Raw genomic sequence first — 26,635 nt, 5'->3', positions numbered from 1 at the left:
AGGGCTCGGAGCGCTGGCTCGCTGCTGTGCTTTAAACTGGCTCCCGGGCTAAAGTGATGCAGCAGAATCGTTTTCCTTAAAGTACTTGGAAGGCTTCGGCGGAGGGTGGCTGGCAGCGAGGGCTAGCTGGCCTTGGTCGTGCTCGGCTTGCCTCGCTGGCCCAGGGTAAACACAGTCCTGGCTCTCCTGTGGTCCCCCCCGTTTCCTCCTGACAAATCCCCATATGGAGCTCGGTGTGTTTTTTAACCCTGCTCCCGTTTTATTTCTTGCTTTGTGCTGCATTACTGTTGATATGGAAACCAACACTACTTTCTGTTCCAGAGAATTGGAAGCTAAAGCTACCAAAGAAGTCGAAAGAAAACTAAGCAGGTAAGATGCTCATTTAAATTCACTCCTGCAGATCAGAACAAGAGTTGGCCTTGGGCTAGGAATCGTTGTGGGCTTTATCTAGAGCTTTAATCTCATGTTAATTGTAAGGATAAAAAAAAACAAAACAAACCCAAAACAACAACCAACCTTGAGTTTGGAAATGTCCTTTATTGCATAGAGCAACCTCTGCAAGTTTAATTAATTCTGTAGACTAAACACTCTTTAGTTCTGCACAATAACAACATCAGGTTCTGTAATGGGGGAGGAGGGGAATAATGCAGATTTTTGAAGAGCAAAACAACTTATTCTGTCCTGAGTTGCTGTACCTAACAATAACTTAAAAATGAATGAAAGCTCTGTTTGGGTTGGGTTTGGTTTGGTTTTTCTCCATAGAGCTCAAACAAGTGATGTTGGGAGGCAAGAAATGGTTGGTTCAGGCAAGAAAGGTGCTTTGAACTCAGCTGAACTCCACGTTGCTGTCTAACTGTTAGGCCTTTGCCTCTTTTTTTCCCCAGAGGTAAAGGTGGGGAACTTGCCCTTAGCATGAGAACTTCATGGAATTGGCAATGGCTGTTTTCAAGTCCTTAGCTCAGGAGTAAGGAGTCAAGGGAGATGTTCAGCAGGGGTCCTCTGCCAGTGCTGGGTGTCACTCTTGCCTTTAAGAAGTTCTTTCTTCTGCACCCTTGATGTTTAGCACAGAGGCTTCCTTCTACCTGTCCACTCCTTCTGGTGTTTGTGACTGCTGGGTTGTGACTCTCCTCCTGCTTTCTTTTTGTGTCCTTTTTGCAGTTAGACCCTAAAGAGATTTTTTTTTTAAGTGGCAGATTTTTAAAGGGAGTTCTGTGAGGGCTGTTTGCAATCTGCTGAAGCCCTGAACGTGACCAATAGAATTAGCTTCTGGTACCTTGCTTTGAATCAGTCTCCCAACTTCCAGACTGATGGATTGATTGGTGGTTACTCTGTGAAAACTGCTTGGCTTTCCCCTGCTGCCAGTGTGTGTTTGTTTGGTTGGTTTTTTTTCATTGTTAATATGCTGAAGCATGAAGATTTTTTTTTTCCCCCCCATTTCCTAGCTGAAATCCATGGAATCTTTAAGATCCCTATTACTTGTAAAAGAGCATCAGGGTTATTAAATGGGTTTGACTTGAAGAGAACGATTTAAAATTGCAACTCTTGAAGTCATCTCTCCACAAAAGGTACCAAAGTGCTGTGTAATTAAAAAAAAAAAAAACACATATATAAATTCCATTAGCTCAGTGGTGTTGTGTGGAAGTTGTTGTGTGGAAAGCCCTCAGGGCATGCTTGATGCCAGAAGCAATCTCAGAAGTGTTGCTCAGGTGGACAGAGTGCAGAGTTCAAAGCAAAGTTCTGGGGTGAGTGTTAGGAAGCCAGCAGAGCCTCGCATTTCCCTGACCTTCAGAGGGATCTCCTGTCACACTGGCAGGCGTGGCAGAGGGTGACACAAGTGGCAGAGGAAATGAAAGTAAGCTGTGAGCTGCCTGAGCTCAGAGCTTTGGGGGCTGGGGACAGAGCAAGGGTCACTGATGAGTGCTGCTGTGCCTCTGGCTTTGCTGCCACAGAGGGGCTGTTTAAGTGGAAAGCTTCACAGCTGGCTTTCACATTCACCCACCAGAGACCTGGTTTCTGAGTGGCTGATGTCTGGTGAGGGAGTTCTCCTCAGGTAAGCATGTAGCCTGCTAAACCCATGGCATGCCTGCTCTGGGCAGACCTGTGGAGAACTCAGCAGATTTTCCTGGTGTTTTCCTGGTGGAGAACTCAGCAGATAGGCTTCATCCTTCCTCTGATGTCATTATTTCAAACCTTATTAAGCCCACAGTGAGCCAGTCACACTGGAAAAGGGCAGAGCTCTTCTCTTGGGAAGGGCAAACAGCCCCAAGCTGCAGCTTTGCTAAATCTCCACTGGCAGAGGTGTCTGGAGTGGGACTCCACAGGGTGCTGGCATTGCTGTGGCTGTTCTGAAGTCACCTTTGGAGTTTAGGTGTGCATGGGTAGCAACTGCTCTTTATCTCCCTGGGCCAGGCTGTGGGTTTGTGACAGGAGAAGTTATTGCAGCTTCTACTGCAGCCTGCTTGGCCAGTGGAGGTGATTCCTGCTTTAAACTCAGGATTAGTAACCTGCCTTTGGAAAAGAAGCTTCCTGTGCTGTGGTGTGTTTAAATCATAGCCATGCCCAGTCCTCTGCAAGTATTGCTGGACTCCAGAGTCAGTTTAGTGCATGATTTGTGAGAGTGGCTCCAACAGATCTGTTGCATATTGTGCCAAGTGAGCTGTCAGCTGTTCACTCTGCCAGACCAGAGCTGCCCCTGATTAACTGGAGAAATGTCAGAGGGAAGTTTGGTTCCAATCAGGAGCAGTAAAAGGCACCATTTAGTTCTTCTGCTTTAAGAAATAACTTGTTAATTCTGTTTGGTAAACAGGGCTGTCCTGCCTCATTTATGTGGAGCTGAGAGAAGGTAAATAACTCTCTTTGCAATTCTTCATTTGAAGAGCTTGACTCTGCCTTCAGCATGGTAGGGTAGCTTCACACACTGCTTCCATGCACCTGTGTCCTGCTTCAGAGATTCCATCTCATCAGTTGCAGCCTGCCCATCTTCTGGGAGAGCAGCAAACCTTTTGCCTGAATCATGATTTCATCCATGTGTGCTACACTGAGCTCCTGCTGTGCAGTTTGCTTACTTTTCCATCTCAGAGGGACTGCCACATTGCTATCAGGCTTTCCTTAAGTGCTTTAGAAGAAAAATGGGATGGCTCAGTGACAGAGGCAAGCAGGGGGAAGTGGAGCTGTTTCTGTTGGTATTTCAGCAGCTGATTTTCTGTTGGGTTTTTAGGGGTTGCTTTTCCTGGAAAAGCTTTTGGGAATCATAGAATCCTTGAATAGCTCAGGCTGGAAAGGACCTCAGAGCTCACCTGCTCCAACCTCCCTGCCCTGGGCAGGGACACCTCTCAACTAGACTCAACTGCTCAAGGCCTCATCCAGCCTGGCCTTGAACATGTCCAAGGAGGAGGAATCCACAACCTCCCTGTGCAGCCTGCTCCAGAGTCTCAGCATCCTCATACTGAAGAACTTCTTCCTCAGATCCAGATGCTGCTCTCCCTCAGTTTCAAACTATTCCCCCTTGTCCTGTCACTGGACACCCTCATGAAAAGTCCCTCTGCAGCCTTCCTGTAGGATCCCTTCAAGTATTGGAAGGCAGCTCTAAAGTCCCCCCATGCCAGCAGGGCAAGAGAGGGGATTCTGTCCCTTTGCTCTGGTGAGACTCCACTTCAGATACTGTGTCCAGTTCTGGTGTCCCCAGCATAAGGACACAGAGCTGCTGGCCTGAGTCCAGAGGAGGCCACCAAGATGATCCAAGGGCTGGAGCACCTCTGCTGTGAGGACAGGCTGAGGGAGCTGGGGGTGTTCATCTTGGAGAAGGCTCCAGGCAGACCTTAGAGCAGCTTTCCAGTACCTGAAGGGGGCTGCAAGAAGGCTGCAGAGGGACTGTTTGCAGAGGCCTGCAGGGACAGCAGGAGGGGCAATGGTTTGAAATGAGAGAAGAGCAAATTTAGATTGGATGTGAGGAACAAGTCCTGCACCCTCAGGGTGGTAGAACACTGCAACAGGTTGCCCAGGGAGGGAATTGAGGCCCTGTCCCTGGGGATCTTCAAGGTCAGGCTGGACAAGGCTCTGAGCAACCTGATCTGCTGGCTGCAAGGGAGTTGGACTAAGTGATCTCTGAAGGTCCCTCCCAACCCAAACTATTCTGTGATTGTTTAGTGTTGCTACTGGAGTCTGCTGTATTTAGATGATAAAGCTCCTGGGAAGGAGATTTGCCTTCTGCATGCTCAGGGAGCAGAGAACATCCCAGATGAAACTTAAGGTGGAACTGATAGGGAGATTCCCCCCAGGACTAGAGTACATTTCTTGTGCTGGTGGTTTGGGCCAAGCTTCTGTTGAGCTAACTTCTGTAGTGGGCCATGAGAAAGCTGAACTGGGGGTGGGAGAAGTGGTGGTTGGAGTTCTGCACTTCCAGGGTGATAATTTAACCACTGAGGCATTTAAAAGCAAAGAGAAAAAGAAAGTAGCTGACACACATTTACTAATTAATTATTCATGGCAGTAATTGGCATGGCAGTTTTTAGCCTGGCAGCACCTCTTGCATGCGTTAATAGCTGGAAGGAATCAACACAACACAGCAGCTGGAAGTGAGTGGGGCTGCTTTGTTGCAGTGCCTGAGGCTTGCTTTGCTCCTGGGCAGTGTGCTGAGAGGCTTTGGTTGGCAGAGCATTTCCATCACCCAGCATCACAAGGCACTTCCTGGAGAAGAGCAGCCCCAGAGGAGATCTGCTCAATGCTCAGCAAGAGCTAAAGGCTGGGGGGCAAGAGGCTGGGGCCAGACTCTTGTCAGTGGTGCCCAGGGACAGGACAAGGGGCAACAGGCACAGACTGGAACTCAGGAGGAGAAACTTGTTTGGTGTGAGGGTGCTGGTGGCCTGGAGCAGGCTGCCCAGAGAGGTTGTGGAGTCTCCTTCTCTGCAGAGCTTCCAACCCCACCTGGCCATTGTGATCCTGGGCAGGCTGCTGTGGGTGCCCTGCTTGAGCAGGAGGATTGGACTGGATGATCCCCAGAGATCTCTTCCAACCCCACCTGGCCATTGTGCAGTGTACTTCAGAGTACTGCTTTCTATTCCATAAGCTCTTTGTTGTAGTCTGCTCTTGTGGGGAGCATTGATAAAGGACCTGGAAGATTTGGTTTTAATCCAAAATCCACATTTTGTTATTGATTTGTGGGTAATGCTGGGTTTGTGTTCATGGAGACAGAAGCTCCTGGCAGTTGTCTGCCATTGCACCATTTCAAAACATTGAAGCATCAGGGAACTTCTGTAGATCATAATAAAAGTTATCAAAACTTAAAATTCACAGTCACAGACTGCACTGGGTTGGAAGGGACTCTCCAAGGTCATCTTGTCCAACCCCCCTGCACTCAGCAGGGACACCTCCAGCTACAGCAGGCTGCCCAAGGACACAAGTCTGATCTTGAATGTCTCCAGGCATGGGGCCTCAACCACAGCCCTGGGCAGCCTGTTCCAGGGTCTCACCACCCTCACAGTGCAGAACTTCCTTCTGATGTCCAACCTAAATCTGCCCTGCTCCATTTTCAAACCATTGCCCTTCCTTTTCCCACAGTCCCTCCCCAGCCTTCCTGTAGGTCCCCTTCAGATACTGAAATTCCTTTTCCCACAGTCCCTCCCCAGCCTTCCTGTAGGTCCCCTTCAGATACTGAAATGCAGCTCTAAGGTCTCCCTGGAGCCTTCTCTTCTCCAGCCTTACCAGCCCCAACTCTCCTAGCCTGTTCCCACAGCAGAGGTGCTCCAGCAACCTGTTTGAAGGTTTGTGTAGAGCATTGTCACAGGTTGATCCCATGGTGTTTGCATCCATCCAGTTACTGTCCCTGCAGGCTGTAGAAGGCCCTTCCACTGCAGATCCTTCAGTGTGGCTCCTTGGCACTGCCCCAGCTGCAGCACTGTGAGTTAATGTGTCACCAGAGCAAGAGCAAACGGTGCCCAGGGTTTGGTTCTTTCCCCAGAAGAGCTCTTTTAGGTATTTGGCACTGGAATTGCTAAAAGTGGTTTGAAAAGCCACCCTGGGTGGTCACTTCTGAGTCTCACTTGTATGCTTACTCCATGTAGTATGTGGGTAGAAGGTAAACATCCAGAGTTAGCTCTTTGCCTTCAGTCAGTAACACAAGGACAGTAAGAGGCTGGCCAGTTGTGTAGCTGCTCTCCTTTGGCCACCAGCAAAGTGCTGCCCCTGCCTGCTGCTGGTGGGACCCATGTGGTGCTTGGTCACTGGATGTGTTTGATGTGGAGGCCACCACAATGCCACCACCAGCCCAGCATGTTTCATGGCCCCTGAGGTGCTTCAGAGGACACTGGGACGTGGGAGAATGCTTCCCAGCCCCAAGGCTGGCAGTGAACTGTCTTCAGAGCTGTGCTAGCACCATCTGGTGGGGCCCTGTGCCTTCTTGATCTGCTCCAGGAGGTGCCAGCACCTCCAGCAGCTCTGCTGCAGGGGCAGTTCCCACCCTCAGTGCTTGGGGATCCCAGGGAGTAGTTGTGCTGCGGAGGTGGTTTGGGATGGGTGAGTCCTGGGAAACTGGCCTGGCCTGGGAATTGTGACTTGTTTTATTCCAGTGCTGAAGTGTTGCTGTGTGCAGGTGATGGAGGAAATAAACACTGAGCTCAGCACAGCAGTGGGGTGCTGGGGCTGAGATTCTTAATCCATGTCAGACTTCTCCTCACCATGATCTCCTCAGTGGGATGCCCAGAGCTGTGGTGTTGCTGTGGCACCACAGGGTTTGCTTGTGTGTTACAGCAGCCCAGAGAGCACTGACAGCACTTACTGCACCCTCAGGGGTGGCCCTGCCAGGGAGTGTGGCTGTGCTGGATTCTCCTTACCTCTGATGGAAGAGCACAGCTTCAATGTTTGCTCCAGCCCAGGTGGTTTGTTTTTTTGCAGTGCCCAGCTGGGAGCTTTGGCAGTTAAACTTTTCTCCAGAATTAAGCAGTCCAAGATGGTTTGATACAAACATGACCTGAGCTGGTGGCACTTGGAGCATTGCAGCTTGCTTGCAGTTCCACAGGCAGGTGGCAAACGAAGCCACACTAAAACCAAACTACCACTGGCAGGAGTTAAGCAGCAAATGAGTGCTGGCTGCAGGTCAGAACCTGGCTGCTTGCCATTTAATGGCTTGTGGTGGTGATGGTCTGAAAGGCTTCAGGGCCAAGCCCACCCAACATTACAAGTTGCCTCCTGGAGAAGAGCAGCCCCAGAGGGGATCTGCTCAATGCTCAGCAACAGCTAAAGGGGGGGCAAGAGGCTGGGGCCAGGCTCTTGTCAGTGGTACCCAGGGACAGGACAAGGGGCAACAGGAACAGACTGGAACCCAGGAGGTTCCATTTGAACAGGAGGAGAAACTTCTTTGGTGTGAGGGTGCAGGAGGCCTGGAGCAGGCTGCCCAGAGAGGTTGTGGAGTTTCCTTCTCTGGAGAGCTTCCAACCCCTCCTGGCCATTGTGATCCTGGGCAAGCTGCTGTGGGGGCCCCTGCTTGAGCAGGGGGGGTTGGACTGGGTGATCTCCAGAGATCCCTTCCAACCCCCACCATGCTGGGATTCTGGAATGTTGTCTTGCCAAAGTGATAGCTTGTCCTCGAAGATCAGAAGAAAACCCAACCCTATTTATCTTATAATTAAATGGATTAATGGAGGAAAATGCTTTGGGAGTTTATTTTGTTCCCCTTATGCAAACAAGAATGTTGTGAACAAGAGGTTCACAGCAGTGGAGGAAAACAGAAATAAATAAATAAAGATTGAATAATAAAAAACACATGAGAAAGAAAAAAAGAAAAAAAAATAGAAAGGAAAAAACCAAAGCAAAACAACAAACCCAGAAAACCCCAAAGAAAGAAAAACCTAAAGAAAAAACAAAAGAAAACCAACCAAACAAAACCCACATAATGACCAAAAAAACAACCCCAAACAGATAAAAACCCCCACCCAACCAAGCACAAAACCCATGTTAAGCTAAGTAGGGGTAAATATTTCTCTGCAGTCTGTTGAAGTGCTGCAGCTCTCAGCAGCTCCTGCCTGTGTGCTCTCAGAGGCACCAAGTGCAGCCCCTCCTGGGCTCAGGATCCATTTCCATTTGTTCTGGCTTGACAGTAAAGAGCTGAGCTCTTTACACTCCTCAGGCCTTTGCTCCAGGCTCCCCTCTGAATTTTTGGGGTCCCATTTTCAGATAGCCAAAGGGAAGGCTCAGGTTTGCCTTTCTGCTGGCAGCATTGAACCTGCAGCCAACTGATCCCCCCCACAGGGACCTCCTCTGCACAGGGACCTCCTCTGCACAGGGACCTCCTCTGCACAGGGACCTCCTCTGCACAGGGACCTCCTTTGCAGGTGTTCTGCTGCAGGGGAGCAGCAGAGGTCTGAGGATGTGACCTTGATTATGGATCAGGATTCTCAGCCCTTGCTTTTCATCTGGCCAGCTGAGGAAAGAAGTCAGAGAGTTGTGGTCAGTGGGACAGAGTCTGGTTGGAGGCCTGTGACTAGTGGGGTCCCTCAGGGCTGGTACTGGGACCAGGACTATTCAATGTGTTCATCAAGGAGCTGGGTGAGGGCACAGAGGGCACTGGCAGCCAGTTTGCTGATGACACCACACGGGGAGCACTGACTGACACCCCTCAGGCTGTGCTGCCTGGGCAGGCTGGAGAGCTGGGTGGGGAGAAATGGAAAGAAATCCACCAAGGACAAAGGTAGAGTCTTGCATCTAGGGAAGAACAGCCCCGTGGGCCAGTAGAGGTTGGGGACTGACCTGTTGGAGAGTAGTGTAGGGGAAAGAGACCTGGGGGTCCTGGTGGACAGCAGGATGCCCATGAGCCAGCAATGTGCCCTTGTGGCCAAGAAGGCCAATGGCAGCCTGGGGTGGATTAGAAGGGCTGTGGTGAGTAGGTCCATGGAGGTTCTCCTCTGCCTCTGCTCTGTCCTGGTGAGGCCACATCTGGAATATTGTGTCCAGCTGTGGGCCACTCAGGTCAAGAAGGACCTCAGGGAACTGCTTGAGAGAGTCCAGCACAGAGCCACAGAGGTGCTGAAGGCAGTGGAGCATCTGCCTGCTGAGGCCAGGCTGAGGGAGCTGAGGGTCTTTAGCTTGGAGCAGAGGAGCCTGAGGGGTGCCCTCGTTCATGGTGATGAAGATGAGCAGGGCAGTGTTGGGAGGATGAGGCTCTGCTCACTGCTGTCCAGTGCCAGGACAAGGAGTTTACTGTAGGAAGCATCGTGTGCCTTGAGCATCTAGTGGAGATGTCCTGCTACTGGACAGGGATGTCCTGCAGGCTGGAGCAGAGGAGGTTCCATGTGAACAGAAGGAAAAACTTTTCCACTGTGAGGGTGCAGAGCCCTGGAGCAGGCTGCCCAGAGAGGCTGTGGAGTCTCCTTCTCCAGAGACTTTCAAACCCCTCCTGGGTGTGTTCCTGTGTGACCTGCCCTGGGTGATCCTGCTGTGGCAGGGGGGTTGGACTGGATGATCTCTGGAGGTCCCACCCAACCCCTGCCATTCTGTGATGGACCAGCTGTGCTGCTCCAGCCACTTCCATCACACAGGACTGAGGGATTCGATCTACCCAAGAGCAGGGAAGAGCCCAACAAAAGAACTCAGTTAATTATTTGCCTTTCCCTTTTTCCTCTGAGGCTGGCTCCCTACGTGGTGGTGGTGCTGGTGGTGGTGTGTGCTGCAGGGTGGAGCTGCTGCTGGGCTGTCCACACAGCAATGCAGCAGGAACAGGTAGCAGCTGTTGAAGCTGAAGGTGACAAATGGGTGTTTCTCAAGGAGCAGCACGGCAACTGAAGCTTGTTTGTGGTGTGTGCTGGTGGGTGGTGGGATCTGATGCATCAAAACTGGCACTTGTTGTCTGCTGAGAGCACCCTGCAGTCATGTGTTAGAATAAAGGAGACTGCTGCTTCCAGCTGGCAGAGATGGGAATTGAGGAGCTCTGCTTTAGGCTGGAAGGACTTCACAGGCACAGCTGAGGTTTGTGCAGTGGGAACAGGACTGCCTGCACTGAAAGATTCTATCCTTGGGGTAGAGCATGGGCAAGAAGGGCTTTGCTGTGTCCCTGAACTGGGCAGGGAGTTCCTTCTGTATCACAGAATCCTAGAAAGGGTTAGGTTGGAAGGGACCTCCAAGGGGCATCCAGTCCAACCCCCTGCAGGCAGCAGGGACATCCTCCCTTGTATCAGGTTGCTCTGAGCCTTGTCCAGCCTCACCTTGAAGGCCTCCAGGGATGGGACCTCAACTACCTCCCTGGGCAACCTGCTGCAGTGTTCCAGCACCCTCATGGTGCAGGACTTGTTCCTCACATCCAATCTAAATTTGCTCTTCTCTCATTTCAAACCATTGCCCCTTCTGCTGTCCCTGCAGGCCTCTGCAAACAGTCCCTCTGCAGCCTTCTTGTAGCCCCCTTCAGGTACTGGAAGGCTGCTCTGAGGTCTGCCTGGAGCCTTCTCTTCTCCAGGCTGAACACCCCCAGCTCCCTCAGCCTGTCCCCATAGCAGAGGTGCTCCAGCCTCTGGTGATCTTTGTGGCCTCCTCTGGACCCTCTCCATCAGGTCCATGCCCTTCCTGTGCTGAGGGCTCCAGAGCTGAACACAGCACTGCAGGTGAGGTCTCACCAGGGCAGAGGGGCAGGATCCCCTCTCTCTATCTCATTCCAGTCACTGAGATTTAGATCACTTTGTACAGGGGCTTGGAGTGACAGGATGAGGGACAGTGGTTTTGAGCTGGAAGAGGGGAGACTGAGACTGGAGAAGAAATTTTTTAGAGTGAGGGTGCTGAGACACTGGAACAGGTTGCCCAGGGAGGTTGTGGATGTCCCCTCCCTGGAGGTGGTCAAGGCCAGGCTGGATGAGGCCCTGAGCAGCCTGGGATGGTGGGAGGTGTCCCTGCCCATTGAGGGAGGTTGGAACTGGATGAGCTTTGAGGTCACTTCCAACCCATTCCATGATTCTCCACTAATGGCAAAACTTGTCCTGAGCTCCAGGTGAGTTGTTTAATTGCAGGGGCTGCCTAGGGTCCTGATACTAGTCCTGGAGAGGTCTTTATGTGTTCTGGGGTGCCTTTGTCATGTTCTAATTCACGACATGAAACCAGAGGAATCACAGGGTCATAATTTAGTTGTTTTTATTGTTCCTGCATGGTAACAGCAAAGTGATGCTGTGGTGGAATGTTCCAGAGGCCTTGGTGTGTTGGTTGTTAGTGTCTGTACCCTACAAATCCAGTGTTCTCTTGCTGATTTGGCTGCAGCAGGATTCCTGAGTTCCATCTTCCTTTTTTTTCCTTCCCAGACAACATGCTGCTTTGCACTCTGCCTCTGCTTGCTTTTTAACCTGCTGCAGCAGAATGATTTTTCAGCTGGTGCAGCTTTTGTGTGTGACACTGGCATTTGTTACACAAACCAAGGCACTGGTGGCTTTCTCAACTCCTAGGATTCTCCTCAGGTGGTCAGAAATGCCATCAGTAACCTTTTGTTCCAGGCACAGCCCCTGGCAATGCACCATCCTGCAGCCCTGATGCACCCCCTATGGCAGAGGTGGAGAACCTGTGCCCACAGCCCTTGCTCAGCTTGCTGCAACCATTAATTCAGGTGGCAGGCAAGCAGGAGCTGGACTCTTCCCCCAGTGCTGCACAGCCTAGCAGGGACAAGTTTCAGGTTGGGTTGTCTGACAGCAGCAGCCTGTCCCTGGGTGTCATCATCTCTTGCTGAGGGCTGGCAGCTCAGCCCTTCTCCTCCTGCTGTGCACCCCCAGTGCTGAACAGCCCTGGGCATGGCAGTGACCTGGGCTCAGGCTGCTGCTTCCCAGCGATCACTCTGGCTCACAGCTTCCTCCCTTCTTGGGTCTAAGCAGCCCTTGGAAGAGAGGATGTCATGGGAAGGTGCCAGGAATTCCCACTGCACATTGTGATGGAGCTTTTTCCTGGGCTGAGCTCGGGACAGGGTGAGCAGGGAGCTGCCCATGGGCACTGCTGGGAGGTGGCAGCCCAGCAGCACGTGGGAGCTGTGTCACACACAGGGCTGTGGGACTGGGAGAGGAGCTGTGGGGTTGATTTCTGGCCATGGGAAGAAGGTGCAGGACTTGGCCTTTCCAGCCAGAGTAGATGTGTCTCGTTCTCAGTGGTACTTGAGGAAGCAGTGTCCTCAAGAGCAGAGCAGTGACTGCTGGCACAAAGGCCCTCTTGCTGAATTGTGTTCCTGTGAGGGAGGTTACTTCCTGCTGACCCTGAGAGCCTGCAGGTCTGAAGTTCCTCCTGCTTCTTGTCTCCATCTTCTCCCTCCTGACTTGCCTTTGCTACAGGCTGTTTGTAAAACAGTGGAGGTGCTGCTGGGCTGCCTGCTTTGGCACAGAAAGCTTGGTGCTAAGGGAATGGTTAGGGTTTGTTGTCACTTTTGCCACTCATTGAAAGTGCTATCAAAAGCTCTGCTGTGATAGCAGAGCAGACTGAGTTCCTGCTGGTCCATGTGTCCTTTCCATCAGCAGTGCATCCACACAGACACACAGCCAGCTGTTAGCTCTCTGCTCAGGCAGGGAAGAGCAGGATGAGTTCCTGGGCAGAGGTGGTTAACATCAGTGAGCATGGAGAGGAGAAGGCTCCAAGGAGACCTTAGAGCTGCATTTCAGTATCTGAAGGGGACCTACAGGAAGGCTGGGGAGGGACTGTTCAGAGGGTCTGTGGTGATAGGATGAGGGGCAGTGGTTTGAAACTGCAGCAGGGCAGGTTTAGGTTGGACATTAGGAGGAAGTTCTGCACTATGAGGGTGGTGAGACCCTGGAACAGGCTGCCCAGGGCTGTGGTTGAGGCCCCATCCTGGAGACATTCAAGATCAGACTTGATGTGTCCCTGGGCAGCCTGCTGCAGTTGGAGGTGTCCCTGCTGAGTGCAGGGGGGTTGGACAAGATGACCTCTGAGAGTCCCTTCCAACCCAGTGCAGTCTGTGACTGTGATGCAGGTTTCTGCATGGCTGCCCAGGACCCAGAGGTGATGTGTGGCTGGAGGAACCCATCACCAGGCTGAGCCCAAGTGCAGTGAACTCTGTGGGTCACAGCTTCACAGACTGCATTGGGTTGGAAGGGACCCTCCAAGGTCATCTTGTCCAACCCCCCTGCACTCAGCAGGGACACCTCCAGCTACAGCAGGCTGCCCAGGGACACATCAAGTCTGATCTTGAATGTCTCCAGGGATGAGGTCTCAACCACATTCCTGGGCAGCCTCTTGTCAGTGCTGGCTGTGTGTGACTGGGGAGCTCTGGGGGTGAGGGCTCAGTCCTAAACTCATCATGGCAGGGAGAGGTTAAATAACAGCTGAGTTTGTGCTGGCTTTTGAATCAGGTTCATGTCTTTTCCTTCCTCCTAAGTTCTGGAATCAAGAGCCTCTCACACCTAGCTCCACACTGCATCTGCTCCTGGAGTTGTGTCACTTGTGGTTTGCAGTGGCAGTGCAGAGTCCCTGCAGGAACAGGATCCAATTAGAGGGAAAATTCCCCAGTTCCTTTTGTGCCATTGTGAAATAATTGTTCTGAAATGAATCTAAGTGTGTCCAGATTGTATCCTGGGAGAGTTAATTACAAACTGTGTGGTTCAGGGATTTAGTGCAAGAAGAGGAAGAACAGTTGATGGAAGAAAGGAAAAAGAGAAAAGAAGACAAGAAGAAGAAGGAAGCTGCTCAAAAAAAGGTACGTGGAGCGTGAGAGGGAGCCTGCTGCTTCAGCACCAGGATCTGCTGCTTGAGCTGCTCTTGCTCTTTTGAGTGGATGAAGCTCTAACAGCAGTGTCAGTGGTGCCCCAGCCTCTGCACTGGCCTTGTGTACAGCTCCTGCAGATGCTCAGCATTCTCCAGGGGTCACCATTCTGTTTCCTGCTGGGCAGCTGTAATGGTTTCCAGTGGGAAAACTTCCTCAGTCTTGGTGCTTTTATTAGGAGAATAAAATTGCCATTTTTTTTTCTTTTAAGATGATGGCTTTTAGCTGTATCCTTGCCTGCCACCTTCCTCTCCCCCTTGCCTGCCACCTTCCTCTCCCCCTTGCCTGCCACCTTCCTCTCCCCCTTGCCTGCCACCTTCCTGCCCCCCACTACAGAAACCTGTCCTCACAATTTGTATTAAGGAAGGTGAATAGAAAATATTGACAGCAGAGGTGTTTTGGGATGGAAACATCAGAGAGATGCTTGTAAACACTTCAGAATTTCTGTTCACTGTCAAGATCTTGGTCGTGACCATTGATTGGTTCTAAGTATTGACCCTGAGCTGCAGTGGAGCTCCTAAAGCTGGTTTTGAAGCTTTGTCTGTTTTCAGTTTTGGTAGCAAAGTGAAGCTGCTTAACAGTTTTGCTTTGGTTCCATTGACTGATGCTGGATATTTGTGGTAGAGTCAAACAATCTGTAGCTGGCTCTCCCTGTTTGGCCTAACTGAAGGTGCTTGTTGAGCACCTCTGCAAAACCAGAGCTGTCTACTCCTGCAACAAACCCAAACTGTGTGGAGGGATGCTCCTAGGAGAGGCATTTGCTCACAGACTCAGAAGGAGAGGTTCTCTTCAGTAGCTGACATCAAAGCTCCTGCATGATTTTTAGACCTCAGTTGGAAATTTGTAGCTCATTTTCCTCTTGGAAGCCTTTTTTAATCAGAAGTTGCAGTGGGAAAGGAGCTGGGTCACAGGGAGGGCTGGAATCTTTTCAACAAGTGATCCTTCAATTCTCCTTCAGCATTCCTCCTCCAAAAATTGATTTTGTCATGAGTTTGAGAGTGAGATTTGTAGAAGAGCTGAAAACATAAATGATTTGTGAGTGTGGAGAGAGCAGAACTTTGCCTGAGATGGGAGGTTTTGCTGTGAAGCACTTCCTAGACTGTTCTTCAGGAGCTCTGGGGCTTCACTGATGTGCTGCTGGACTCCCAGAGGAACAGAAGCTGGAGTTTGTCAGCTTCATTTGTCAGGAGCTGAAGCAGCTGCTATGGCCAAAGGAGGAGGATGCTGCAAGGATGCTTGGGTGAACTCCTGGAGGAGCTTAACCTTGATGCAAGAGAAGATAGCTCTGCAAACCCATGGCAAGAAACAGCTGCCAGCCAACTGGGCTGTTAGAGAGGACATCCTAGTGCAGGTGTGACTGCTTCTACATGGAAAGGCTGCAAGGAGAGCAGCTGAAGAGGGGTCAGTGGTAGAGAGGAGTTGGGGTAAGGGGGATCAGATAGGCAGAGCTGGACGTGAGCATGGTGAGGGTCTTGTGTCAGCAGCCAGGGCCTTGATTTTTGCTTCCTTAATCCCAGGGATTGGTGCACTGCTGGTGGTGGATCTCTTCAGAAGAGATTTCACAGGCGTCTTAGTCCACAGCTATTTTTAGTAATCTCTAGGGGCATAAATAAAGAAATAAAATCTTATGCTGAGGGCTTCTGGGGAGCAAGATCCTTCGCCAGCTTAAGAAGATGGAAAAGAGGGGTTTCTGTTGGTGTATTTTGTGTTTCCTGAGGAGCAGGGAGGCCACAGCACTGAAGAGTCATTGATGAAGATCCAGCAGTCAGCCCTCAGGTGCTGATGTCTGAGTCCAGCCTGGTCTTACACCACCTCAAGCAATCAACACATTTTGGTTACATCCACAGCTGCTTTTTTTTTTTTTTTTTTAACTCCTTCTCACAATTCTAATTGCAGACAATCAGAGCCTAAGCAGTGACACAGAGTTCTTGTACACTCTGAACAGCTGCAATATCAGAGTGAAATGGGCTGTGCACACCTACCACTGTGACTGAATCCAGCCACATCTCCTCTTGCTGGGGCTATGGCGTGTTTGAAAAGTGCAAAGAAAACTCTCAGGCAGGAAGATTCAGATTTGTGCTTTTGAGAGGCCATCTCTGCAGGGGATTCCTTTGTTTCAGAGCTGCACTGCCATGCCAGAAATGTTTCTCTCCCCATTTCTGCCCTGTGATAAAGTTTTATTCCAGCAGATCTCTCATCTTGGCCATACCCCAGTGCAATCTTGAAGATTGAGGAGGAGAGATTGAGCCTGGAGATTGGGAAGAAATTCTTTCCAGTGAGGGTGGGGAGACACTGGGACAGGTTGCCCAGGGAGACTGTGGATGTTCCCTCCCTGGAGGTGTTCAGGGCCAGGCTGGATGAGGCCTTGAGGAACTTGGGTTAGTGGGAGGTGTCCCTGCCCATGGCAGGGGTGGAACTGGATGATCTTTAAGATCCTTTCCAACCCATCCCATTCTAGGATTCTGTGAATCTTGGAAATTAAAAACTTGAAGCTTTTGCCTCAGCTCTTTTCAGTTTCTGAGTCCCTCCCTCCTCCCCTGCTCTCTCCTGCAATAAAAGTGGTGATGGCTCTTTGCTTCCAGGCACAGTTTTTAACTCACTTCAAACATCTTCATTTGCAAGTTTAATACAGTCTGTTTCATGTAGTTATCTTTCAAATTAATTTTGTCTTCTCTAACATTTAAACAGCTTTCTAGGCACAAGGAATAATAGGCAGGGGGTGGTGAGAGAGGCACTTCTGAAGCAGATAATTAAATAACTCTAAAACACTTGAAAAGAGTAAAGGCAGAAGCTGCTCTCTGGCATGTGTGGTTTTCTCTGCACCAATCACTGACACTTTTTTCTTTTTTTTTTTTCCTTTTCCCTCCTTCTAGGCCATTGAACAAAAAATCAAAGGTAAGTTACTTGAATTTCTATCCCTTGTATTATTTATGTGGTTTGAAATCTGGTGAATCAGAAGGTTCACCTCAAAAGTTAAAAGCTGGGCTCCTTGAAATTTCAGCTGCACTTTCTGAGACCACAAAAGACCAGAAGAAGATTGGAGCAGGGTTTGTTTTAGGGCTTGGAATTTCCTCTTCTTCCCCTTCTCCATTCTCAATTACTTGAGCAGCACCAGGCATATCCACAGCCCCCTGAATTCTTTTCCTTTCTTGTTTTATTTCCCCTTTTCAGCTTGGTTTGAGCAATGCTCAAACACCCCAAGTGTGCCCATGTGGAGATCCCACAGTGGGTCTGTTTGAAGCTTCATTTCCACACAGTCCCAAGTGCAGATGGGGTTGGGAGCTCTTGATGGACAATTGGTGTGTCCAGTTTTAACTACCCAGTGCATGTAGAAGGTCCATCCTGATCCACCAAGGAAGTGCCTGAGAGCAATACACAGTGTCTGAAAGCTGTGATGGGGATGTCCAGTGGTAGCCTGGGAATGCTGCAGTCATTCTGAGTAGCTGTGGAGTTGAGATCTCCTCCATTCCCACCAGCTTCTATAAAGGATGCTTTTCACTTTCTCCTTTCATTCTACCTGCTCCTAACCTATTGGTTGAGATGTGGATAATAATTGCCTGAGTGATCCTGTGGAGTGCTGCTGAATCCCTGTTTTCTGGGGACAGGGGCTTTCACTCCATACTTCCTGGAGCAGTGGTGAAAACAGGAGCCTTGGGAGCCCCGTGTGGCAGAGCTGCAATTACTGTTGGAAAATCAGAAAGTGTTTGAAGTGCTGCTCTGGCATGAAGGTAATGAGAGGGTCGAGGGCATCCTGTGCTTGAGAAGAGGCAAGGAAACAGAGGAGTGACTATCACAGATGTGTTTGAAGCAGCATCCTGATTTGCATGTGGTTGAAATGGAGGAGGCAGGTTCTCCACATCACAAGTGGGCTGCTTCTCCTGCCAGGGCCTGCAGCACCAATTACAGCTGCCAGAGACACCTTCAGCTCTCATCGATTTCAGTGCAGTGGAGGCTGCAGAGTGAGCACTTCACTGGAGGATGAGCAGGGTTTGTGTGTGCCACTGCTCTGCAGAGGGAAGAGGGCAGCCTGGGTTCTGTGTCTGAGGGAGCTGTGCTGCTGCTGTTCTGGTTGTGAGGTGTTGGTGGCTGGAGGTGCAGGGAGCTGCTGCAGCATGGTGGCTGCTGCTGTTCCCATCGCTGCTTCCAGGCCTGGACACTCACATTCCATCTCTGCAGCCCTCATGGGGCTTTCACTGGGTTGTCTTTAGCTCCTGGCCCTTCCAGCCTGGCTCTGGGCAATGAAATCAGTTGGGATTTCCATGGCTGTCTTTAGGCACAGGTCTGAGTAGGAAAGTTGCTAGGGGAGTGTTATCGTTAATAGAGTTGGGTTGAAAGCTCCTTTGTCATGGAATTGCATTTAGAGGTACAAGTGAAGTGTTTGTGGGAGTCACAGAGTCATGGAGTGCTTTGGGCTTGGAAAGGACCTTAAAGATCACCCAGTTCCAAACCCTTGCCACGGGCAAGAACAGCTCTCTCTAGGCCAAGTTGCTGAAGGCATCATCTGGCCTGGTTTCAAACACCTCCAGGCATGGAGCCTCTGTAACTTCTCTGGACAACCTGTTCCAGTGTCTCACCACCTTCATGGGGAAGCATTTTTTCCTCACTTAAACTGAGCTTCTTCCAGTTTGAAGCCATTGCTCTGGTCCTGTCACTACAAGCCCTTGTCAAAAGTACCTCCCCATCTCTCCTGGAGCCCCTCTAGGTGCTGAAAGACTGCTCTAAAGTCTCCCCAGAGCCTTCTCTTCTCCAGGCTGAACAACCTGAGCTCTCCCAGCCTGCCCTCTTAGCAGAGGTGTTTTCTTCTGTATTCTCCTCCCCTAAGGCTTCTAAGGTAATACGCCCCACTGAACGAACTGTGCAGGTGTTTGGGTTTTATTCTGAAGCAATCAAACACATCTGAGAAGCTAGTGAGGAAGGAAACTGGGAGAAGGCTTCTTCCATTTGGGAATGAACATTTGACCTGTGTGCTTACAGCAGCCTGGCACCCACGTGGCACAGCAGGGACAGGGCTGCAAGAGCAAATGGCTGAAAATAGCCTGAGGAGAGCAGGGCAGCCATGCTCAGCAGCACCTGGTAGTCATCTCCACATGGAGAGAAAATGCCTGGCTCTGCTAGGACAGAGGAAATCTTTGGGGTTCTTCTCTTCATGTTTTTTATCCTCTGCTCACAGGTCTGATGTTTAAATGTTAAATTCCAACTTTAATGTTCCATGATTGCTAATGTCACATTGCAGGAGGGGGAGCAGGAATCTAGAGCTGTCCCAGAAGCAGAGGCTGGCAAGCCTGAAGAAGAGCAGCAGGGTCAGAGCCAGGACTCTTTGCAGCAGCTCCAGCAGGAACAGAATTCCTTGCTCAGGTTGCACAGAGCTCTGTCATGGGTTCACCAGGGCTGCCTGCTTGTATGCAGGATGCAAATGAATGTTTCATTAGCTTCCAAGTTTCCATCACGGTGCTGTCTTCAATAATTGATTCTGTGCATGGGCTGGAGGTAAAACACAGGAGTGTAGAATCTCTAAATTATTCAGAATCAGCTTCCTTCCTTCAGAAAAGGAGCTGGTTAAGTGGTGGAGGGAGCTGAGCTCTGGGGTCGGAGCTGATGCCTTGGGTCTGACCTGATGCCTTGGATCTGAGCCTAGTTTGGATGGTTTCAAAGTGCTGGTTTAGCTAAGGCAGAAATTGCTTCTGGAGCAGCTAGCAGTGTGTATGTAAAATTACACAACTGCCTTCCAGGGAAGTTAGTGCTGATTTTTTTTTTTTTCTGCTCTTCAGGACTAGGAATAAAAGTAGATAAAAGTAAATTAAAAAGTCAATGAAAGTCACAAAGCTGATGGCAGTATGAGTGCTGCTGGTCCAGGCAGCATCTGAGTGCTGTAGGATGGTGATGCACAGTGCCTGTCTGTCATTCCTCTGGATTTCAGATACTCTAAACCTGCCTGGTTTTGTCAGGCTGGTTTTATTACAAGAGAGAAGAAGAAGTTCCCAGGGCTTGGAGATGAACAACATACCCTTGAGGGGCGAAGTGGAAGGTTTCTGTACGCAGCAGCCAGCAGAACAAACTCGTGCATCCACAAGTGCCCTCCAAGAGCTCTTGTACAGGGTGTTTGGGAACAAAATAAGCATCACTTGAAAGTCCTTGTTTGTGGAGGACACTGGAGAATTGTCAGTGGTTGTGGTATGGCAAAAGAGGTATTTTTGCTGTGTTTAATGTCAGTGCTGTTAAAGCCCAACAAACCATTCCATTTACCCTGACTTTTCCCTTGAGCAGGGCTCTGCAAACCACTCTGTGGCCACCATGAGCCAAGTGCTGAGGAAAATGCTCTCCAGGAGGAATGTTGGGGTTTGGTTGTGTACACTGCAGCAGTCCTGGTGTGCTTCTGCAGGGTGGGATTGCACTAGGAGGTGGAATAGCTTTCTGTAGACTTTGATGTCTGCACACAACAGCCCTAACCCTGAGCAGGAGCACTGATGGGGTTGGTTGTTCTGAGGGTATCTGTGGAACAGTGCAGGCTGGAGCTGAGAGCAGCTCTGAGCCCCCAGCTCTGCCTGTGTGGAAGCAGAAGGCACTGCTTTTATTGCAGGAGAGGATCATCTTGGACTCGCTCACTGAAATGGAAAGTGCTTTAAAAAGAGCTGGGTGTGGAACTGAAGTCCTTGACTCACATTTCCCACCTTGGAAACTTCGTCTTCTTCTCGGCGGAGCAGAGCTGCCTGAGAGCACCGAGTCTGTCTGTGCCTGCTCGGCTTTGGGGTTCGGGGGTTGCCTAACTCCGCTTTTCCTGATTGGAAAAACTCTCCCGTGAGCTTTAAAGGCTGGGAAGCAAAGAGCAGAAGGAGCAGAAGGAGCGGAAGGGCAGCTGCTGGGACGGGGAGCGCTGGCAGGGAGCTCACCTTGGCGCGGCTCAGCAGGGGTTAATGCCTTGGCAAACACCGAGAGATTTTCCAGAGCCGCTCTCTCCGAGCTTACAGCTGCGGCCATTTTTCCAGCACGAAAATTCTAGCACCACATCTTCCGTGTGGCAGCTCGAAAGGCAGGCAGGCAGGCAGGCAGCTTGCCTCCCTGTGCCCTGCAGCATTCCAGCACTGACAACTCTTTGGGGCACGGCCGTGCAGGGAGAGAGAGAGAGAGGCTTTGCCAAGAGCCCTTTGGAAGAGCTCAGCTCCAGCTCCAGCAGCGAGAAGAAACCTTTCAGTGACAGCTTGGGTGCTGTTCTTTGTGTGGTTTAGGAGGCGATTTGAGCTTTGTCCGCGGGTTTTTGAACGAGCCAGAAACTGTTTTCCATCTGCATTAAAAGTTCCTGGAGCAGCAGCTGCCTTTTTTTTTTTTTTTTTCTTTCTTTCTTGCCTTTTTTTTTTTTTTTTTTTTTTTCCCCTGGCCGGGGAGAGCTGAGTCCTGGGCCCCTGCTCCAGGAGGAGTTGGCAGGCTCGGAGCCGTAAAATGACACCATGCTGCTCCTCCATTTTCTCATGAAATCCGCAGAGTGGGGAAGCAACACAAGTTGGAAGCGCCTGGCTTTGGAATCTGTAACGCTCTAACTTCAGCCACCCCACCCCCCCCACCCCCCCCTTCTCTGTGGGTTTGCAGCAGGTTTGTTCTTTTCTGGAAAAGGAGAAAAAAAAAAAAATCTTGTCCTGTTTTAATCCTCCTCGCTGGAAACTTGCTGGGACTGGTGGGAGGAAATTAACTGCCAGGGGCTTGCAGACTGCTGGTGTTGTTTTTTGCTGCCTTAACAGCTCGGAGTGAAGAATGGTGCTGTGCAGGGGCAAACTTCTCTGAAGCCACTTGTTTAGAAGAAAATAGTTAATGCTGAGGGGCTGTTGGAATATTAATGTGTTAGTTAAGTCTCTGAGGAGTTGTTGGGCCAGCAAACGTTGGAGACAGGAGAAACTGTGCAGCTTAAAACTTTGTGGTACTTGAGGGGGAAGCACAGGCAAGGGCATTTTGTTGCACTGTGATAATTGCAGTTTGCAGTCAGCACAGGAATGGAAATTCTGCAGATTTCCTAGAATCCCTGTATTTTCTGGTCCATTTCTGTTTTCTTTGCTGGTAAAAGAACTCCCATTTGCTAAGAAATGAATAAACAGGACATGGGGAATGGCATTTTCTTAACCTGAAGCCTTGCATGTGTGGTAGCCTAGGGGCTGCCTCAGCAGAAAGCAGCTGCTTTAGTTGCACTCTGGTGTGGTCTGAAGTGATTGGATTCCCTGCGAGTCCTTTGCAGCCTCTTCTCATGCCCACTTTGCCCTAGCCCAGCTTCAGTTAGGAGGGGAAATCTGGATGTTGTTGTGTTTGCAGAGCTGTCCTCGGTGTGCTGCTGCAGCTCTGGATGCCCTGTGGGATGGCACAGGGAAAGGATTTCAGCTGAGAGGGGAGTTGTGAGTGGAGGAGAGCTGGGTCTCTTCCAGTGCCCCTCTTGTGGGGTGTTGCGTGCTGGGTTAACAGGGCTGCTTTCCACTTCAGCTGACAGTACATTAAAACCCCTTAAATCCAATGTGCAAGGTTGAGGGGTGCCTGTCCAAGTGGTGTCATTCCTGACTGTTTTGGTGGCTTGGTAATGTCACACTGGCTGCAGAAAGGGGCTGGCTTCTGCATGTGACTGTCAGCACCCCTCAGGTGTGGGCTGAACTCTGTCAGTTTAGACTCGTGCGTGTGGCAGAGCTGCAGCAGAAGGCATGGACAGAGCAGGAAGTGAAGCTTTGGGCAATAGTGACACAGTTTGGGGTATGCAAAGAATTCCTCTGGTTTTGATTTCAGAGCCTGCTGCAGTGCCTAGGCCACAGCAGTGTGCTGAGTGCTCCTGCATTCACTTGGTCACCAATTCTGAGCTGTTTGCTGAAGCAGTCCCCCCAAAAGACTAAGTCATTGCCAGTTCTTCTCATGCTTCTGAAACCAGGAGAAGCTGAAAGATGATGAGTGGAAGGGGGGGTGTTTAGGGCTTCTTCATGGCTGTGAACTGGGGGTTTGATTGTGATTTGTTGTGGTGTTACATGCATCAAAACATTGTGCAGGGGATCTGCCTCTGTTCATGGAGGGAACAACCTGAGCTGCTGGCAGCTGAGGGGGTGGGGAGTTTTATCAACCTGCCAGTTTCTCTCACAGCTTTTTGAACACCTTCTGTTCCCCCTGCTCTTTACCTTAAATTGATGGATGGCTTGGCCATTCTTCTCCTCATCTCTGGCCTTCTCCACTCAGCTGTGAAATGGAGAGTGCTGGGTCACTGATGGCAGGGCAGAGGAGTCAGCTGGGAGCACCTGAAACTGGGGCTGCTTAGTCTGAGAGGAGAAGGCTGAGAGGGGATCTGATCGATGTCTGTAAATATCTGAGGGGTGGGTGTCAGGGGGAAGGTGCCAGGCTCCTTGCAGTGGTGCCCAGTGATAGGACAAGGAGCAATGGGTACAAACTGGAACACAGGAGGTTCCACCTCAACATGAGGAGAAACTTCTTTGCTGTGAGGGTGCAGAGCCCTGGAGCAGGCTGCCCAGAGAGGTTGTGGAGTCTCCTTCTCTGGAGACTTTCAAGACCCATCGGGATGTGTTCCTGTGTGACCTGCCCTAGGTGATGCTGCTCTGGCAGGGAATTTGGACTGGATGATCTCTGGAGGTCCCTTCCAACCCCTAACATTCTGTGATTCTGTGAAGCAGGGTCCTTCTCCTCTACCTCACCCCTCGATGAACAAAGGTCTCTATCTGGCCACTGGGTGAAGTAAGGAGGTCTCTAAATTAATCTTTCCTGCTTCTCTTGAATAGCCTAAATACAAATACTCCATTCCAGCCCAGCTCAGATGCTGACGGCTAGGTGACCTTTTTTTCCCCATGTTTGTGTCTTTCAAAATAGGGAATTGAATGTTAGAGCAGAAATAGGAAGAAATTGTAGACATAAGTGACAGTGTTCCAAAGGATTCCTTAAGCAAAAGCTTCAAGAGTTTGTTTGGGTTTTATTTTAATGCTGTATTCAGGTGAATCTGTTCCTGCAAGGGAATCCTAAAGTGGTCTTTAAGCAAATGTTAAAGAATTGAAAAAGCCCCAGAAAATGCCATTTTCAGACATGTAAGAACTACATCCCTGCTGCTGGCACACCAGGAGATAGTGAAATGGAGCACAGCAGAGGAATGGTCTGAGGGTGCTGCTCCAAAGCCTCCAGTTGGGGGTGAATAGATGCTGCCAACCAGCAAAACTATTCTTGAAAGCTAAACCAGCCCTGGAGCACCTGAACTGTAGCCCCAGCTGTGCCTGGGAGCCACCACCCCAGCAGTGCAGGGCAAGAGCTTTACTGCTTCTGCCTGCCTCAGTGTCCTTGTGTCCCAGCAAGTAGGTTAGGTCCTCTTCCATGGCCTTCCACCACCATGGAGCAGGTTGGTGGAGCTGTGTCCTGGGCTCTCCTCTGAGGATCTCAATACAAAACGTGGGGATGACTTTCATCTGGGTCACTCTGTCCCTCTGGCTGTACAGGCCCAGAAGGGTGGTGTAACTGGGGAGGCAGTGACCTGAAGCTAGGAGGAACCTCTCTGTTTGCCACCAGAGTAGTAGTATTACCAAGCTGTGTCCTCACTGTTAGCAGTGGGAGTGCCACATGGATATCACTGCTTTCCTTCAGGAACTTCTCGAGCTGCCAGTTTGGTTTTGTGAAGCTCTGAGCAGAAGTGGTGACCTGCCCGCCTAGGAGGGTCAGTGCTGAGGGAGGACACCACCTTGGGCAGGTCACAGTACATGTGGACAGGCTTTGTATGGATCTGTCCTCCAGGAAGGTTGGAAAGCACATGAAAGTATCAATCATGTAAGAGGTTCAGGTGCAGCTGTCCTATCAGGGTGGTGGGGATGAGTGGCAGGAGCACCAGGAAGCACACATCCAGTAGCTCCCAGTATTCCTTCCCACCTGCTGAGCCCAGTTACCTACACCTGAACACCTCCATTCTTTGCACCTTTACTTCTGCTCAGGGTGGAGGTGTTGAGCTGAGCACATTGTGGGTTTCCCTTTATTCAGCACCTGAGTCTGGGGGGGTTGGCTCACAGCTGACCCCTGCAAATGCCATGACTTTCACCTTGCCGTGAAGAGGCTGAGCTGCCAGAGCTGGGGGGTGCTGTAGGGTTGTGCTTGGCACTGGACCAGTGCTGGCAGCATGCTGCCAAACTGTGGCCAGGGCTCACTGTGCTGCTGGCTCTCCTGCTGGCAGCAGGCTGACCTGGGGAGGAGTAGGGGGGTCCTGCATGTCTCTCTGCATGCTGGGGGCTTCACAAAGCATTCTGTAGGGCCTCTTCACCTCCCTTTCTTTTGGGGCACTTCTCTCTAGGTAATACTTCAGTTTCCCACTGCAGCGAGGTTGTGGGCTGTAGCAGCTCAGTATTTGCTGAGGGTTTAAATGCTGCAGGAGCCTGGCAGAGGGGCTGCTTTGCCTGGGAAAGCTGCTCAGAGCTCATTGGCAGGAGCAGCCTTTAGCTGGGGTAACACAGGAGTGTCAGCAAGGTGCTTCTGCTCCCAGGGCTGTACTGCTAAAGCTGGGAGCTTAGGGGATAATTTACAGATTGAGAGAATGGGTTGGGTTGGAAGAGACCTCAAAGACCATCCAGTTCCAACCCCTCTGTAATGGGAAGGGACATTTCCCTCTAGAGACCAGCTTGTTCAAGGCCTCATCCAACCTGCCCTTAAACACCTCCAGGGAGGGGGCATCAACAACCTCCCTGGGCAACCTGTTCCAGTGTCTCCCCACCCTCACTATCAAGAATTTCTTCCTAATCTCCAGTCTCAATCTCCCCTTCTGAAGCTTCAATCCATTCCCTCTCACCCTATCACTACAAGCCCTTGTCAAAAATCCCTCCCCAGCTCTCCTGTGGCCCCCTTCATGTACTGGAAGCCTGCTCTAAGGTCTCTCTGGAAGGTTTTCTTCTCCAGACTGAACAGCCTCAGCTCTCCGAGCCTGTCCCCGTTGCAGAGGTGCTCCAGCCCTTGTGGCCTCCTCTGGACCCACTCCAGCAGTTCCATGTCCCTAGAGTGGAGCTTTGGATGGGGGATGGGTTAGAACCTGAACCAGGACAACTTCTGCCATTGCATGACCCAGACACACCTCTGGAGTTTTGACTTAGCCTCTGAGTTCTGAATGTTGAAGTTGCTGTTCTCCTGAATAACTTTGTCCAACTTTTTCTTTTTCCTGGGGGTGGGGGCAGTGCCAGAACAAACCAAGACAAGCTCAAGCCAGCCTCAGCCCGTCACCTCTGCCGGCACTTCCCCAGTAACCAGCACCAACAATAATGCCAAGCGGGCCCCAGCCAGCAGCCAGCAGCAGCCCTCGCCTCGGTACCCTCCTCGGGAAGTGCCACCTCGATTTCGACACCAGGAACAGAAACAGCTTCTGAAGAGAGGGCAGCAGCTGCCAGGCATCGCTGCAAACCTGGGATCCACTCCGAAGGTACTCAGCGGCCAGGCAGGAGGCAGCACTGTCACAAATCAGCAGCCAGTGACCAACGGAGAAGTGCCCAACAGCAGCAAAAAACAGCCAGGTGAGAGGCAGCATCCCTGCTCTCCTGGAATGGTTTGGATTCCTGGAGCTGCTGGTATGGAAACTGAGCTGGAGCGTGGTGAGAGGTTTTCCTGTGTCCTTAGCTTGGTAATGAGCATTGCAGGATGGTTTCAACCATCTCTCTGTGAGTTCCATACCGACACATAAAGAGTGGCAGCTGCTTGCTGTTGCAGTGCTGTAGAGTAGGCTTGGCTGGCTGGGTACAGATGGTGAAGCCAACACAGAATCATAGACTGGGTTTGGTTGGAAGGGACCTTAAAGATCATCCAGTTCCAATCCCTTTGTCATGGGCAGGGACACCTTCTGCTAGAGCAGGTTGCACAAGGCCTCATCCAACCTGGCCTTGAACACTTCCAGGCTTCTCTGGGCAACCTGTTCCAGTGGCTCACCACCCTTATGGGGAGGAATTT

General features: G+C 50.8%; 1 protein-coding gene across 1 annotated transcript in view; it reads left to right on the top strand.

The window, feature by feature from the left end:
• Positions 1-223: 223 nt before the first annotated feature.
• Positions 224-26,635, top strand: part of TNRC6A (trinucleotide repeat containing adaptor 6A) — a 51,602-nt gene continuing 25,190 nt past the window's right edge. Inside the window, exons 1-4 of the mRNA XM_054391356.1 lie at positions 224-369; positions 13,561-13,651; positions 16,591-16,612; positions 25,873-26,205. Of these exons, the coding sequence (XP_054247331.1) occupies positions 224-369; positions 13,561-13,651; positions 16,591-16,612; positions 25,873-26,205 (592 nt within the window). The remainder of the gene's footprint in view (positions 370-13,560; positions 13,652-16,590; positions 16,613-25,872; positions 26,206-26,635) is intronic.

Source organism: Indicator indicator, chromosome 22 (assembly GCF_027791375.1).
Source record: "Indicator indicator isolate 239-I01 chromosome 22, UM_Iind_1.1, whole genome shotgun sequence".
Classification (NCBI taxonomy): domain Eukaryota; kingdom Metazoa; phylum Chordata; class Aves; order Piciformes; family Indicatoridae; genus Indicator; species Indicator indicator.
This window is presented reverse-complemented; position numbering and strand designations above follow the sequence as displayed.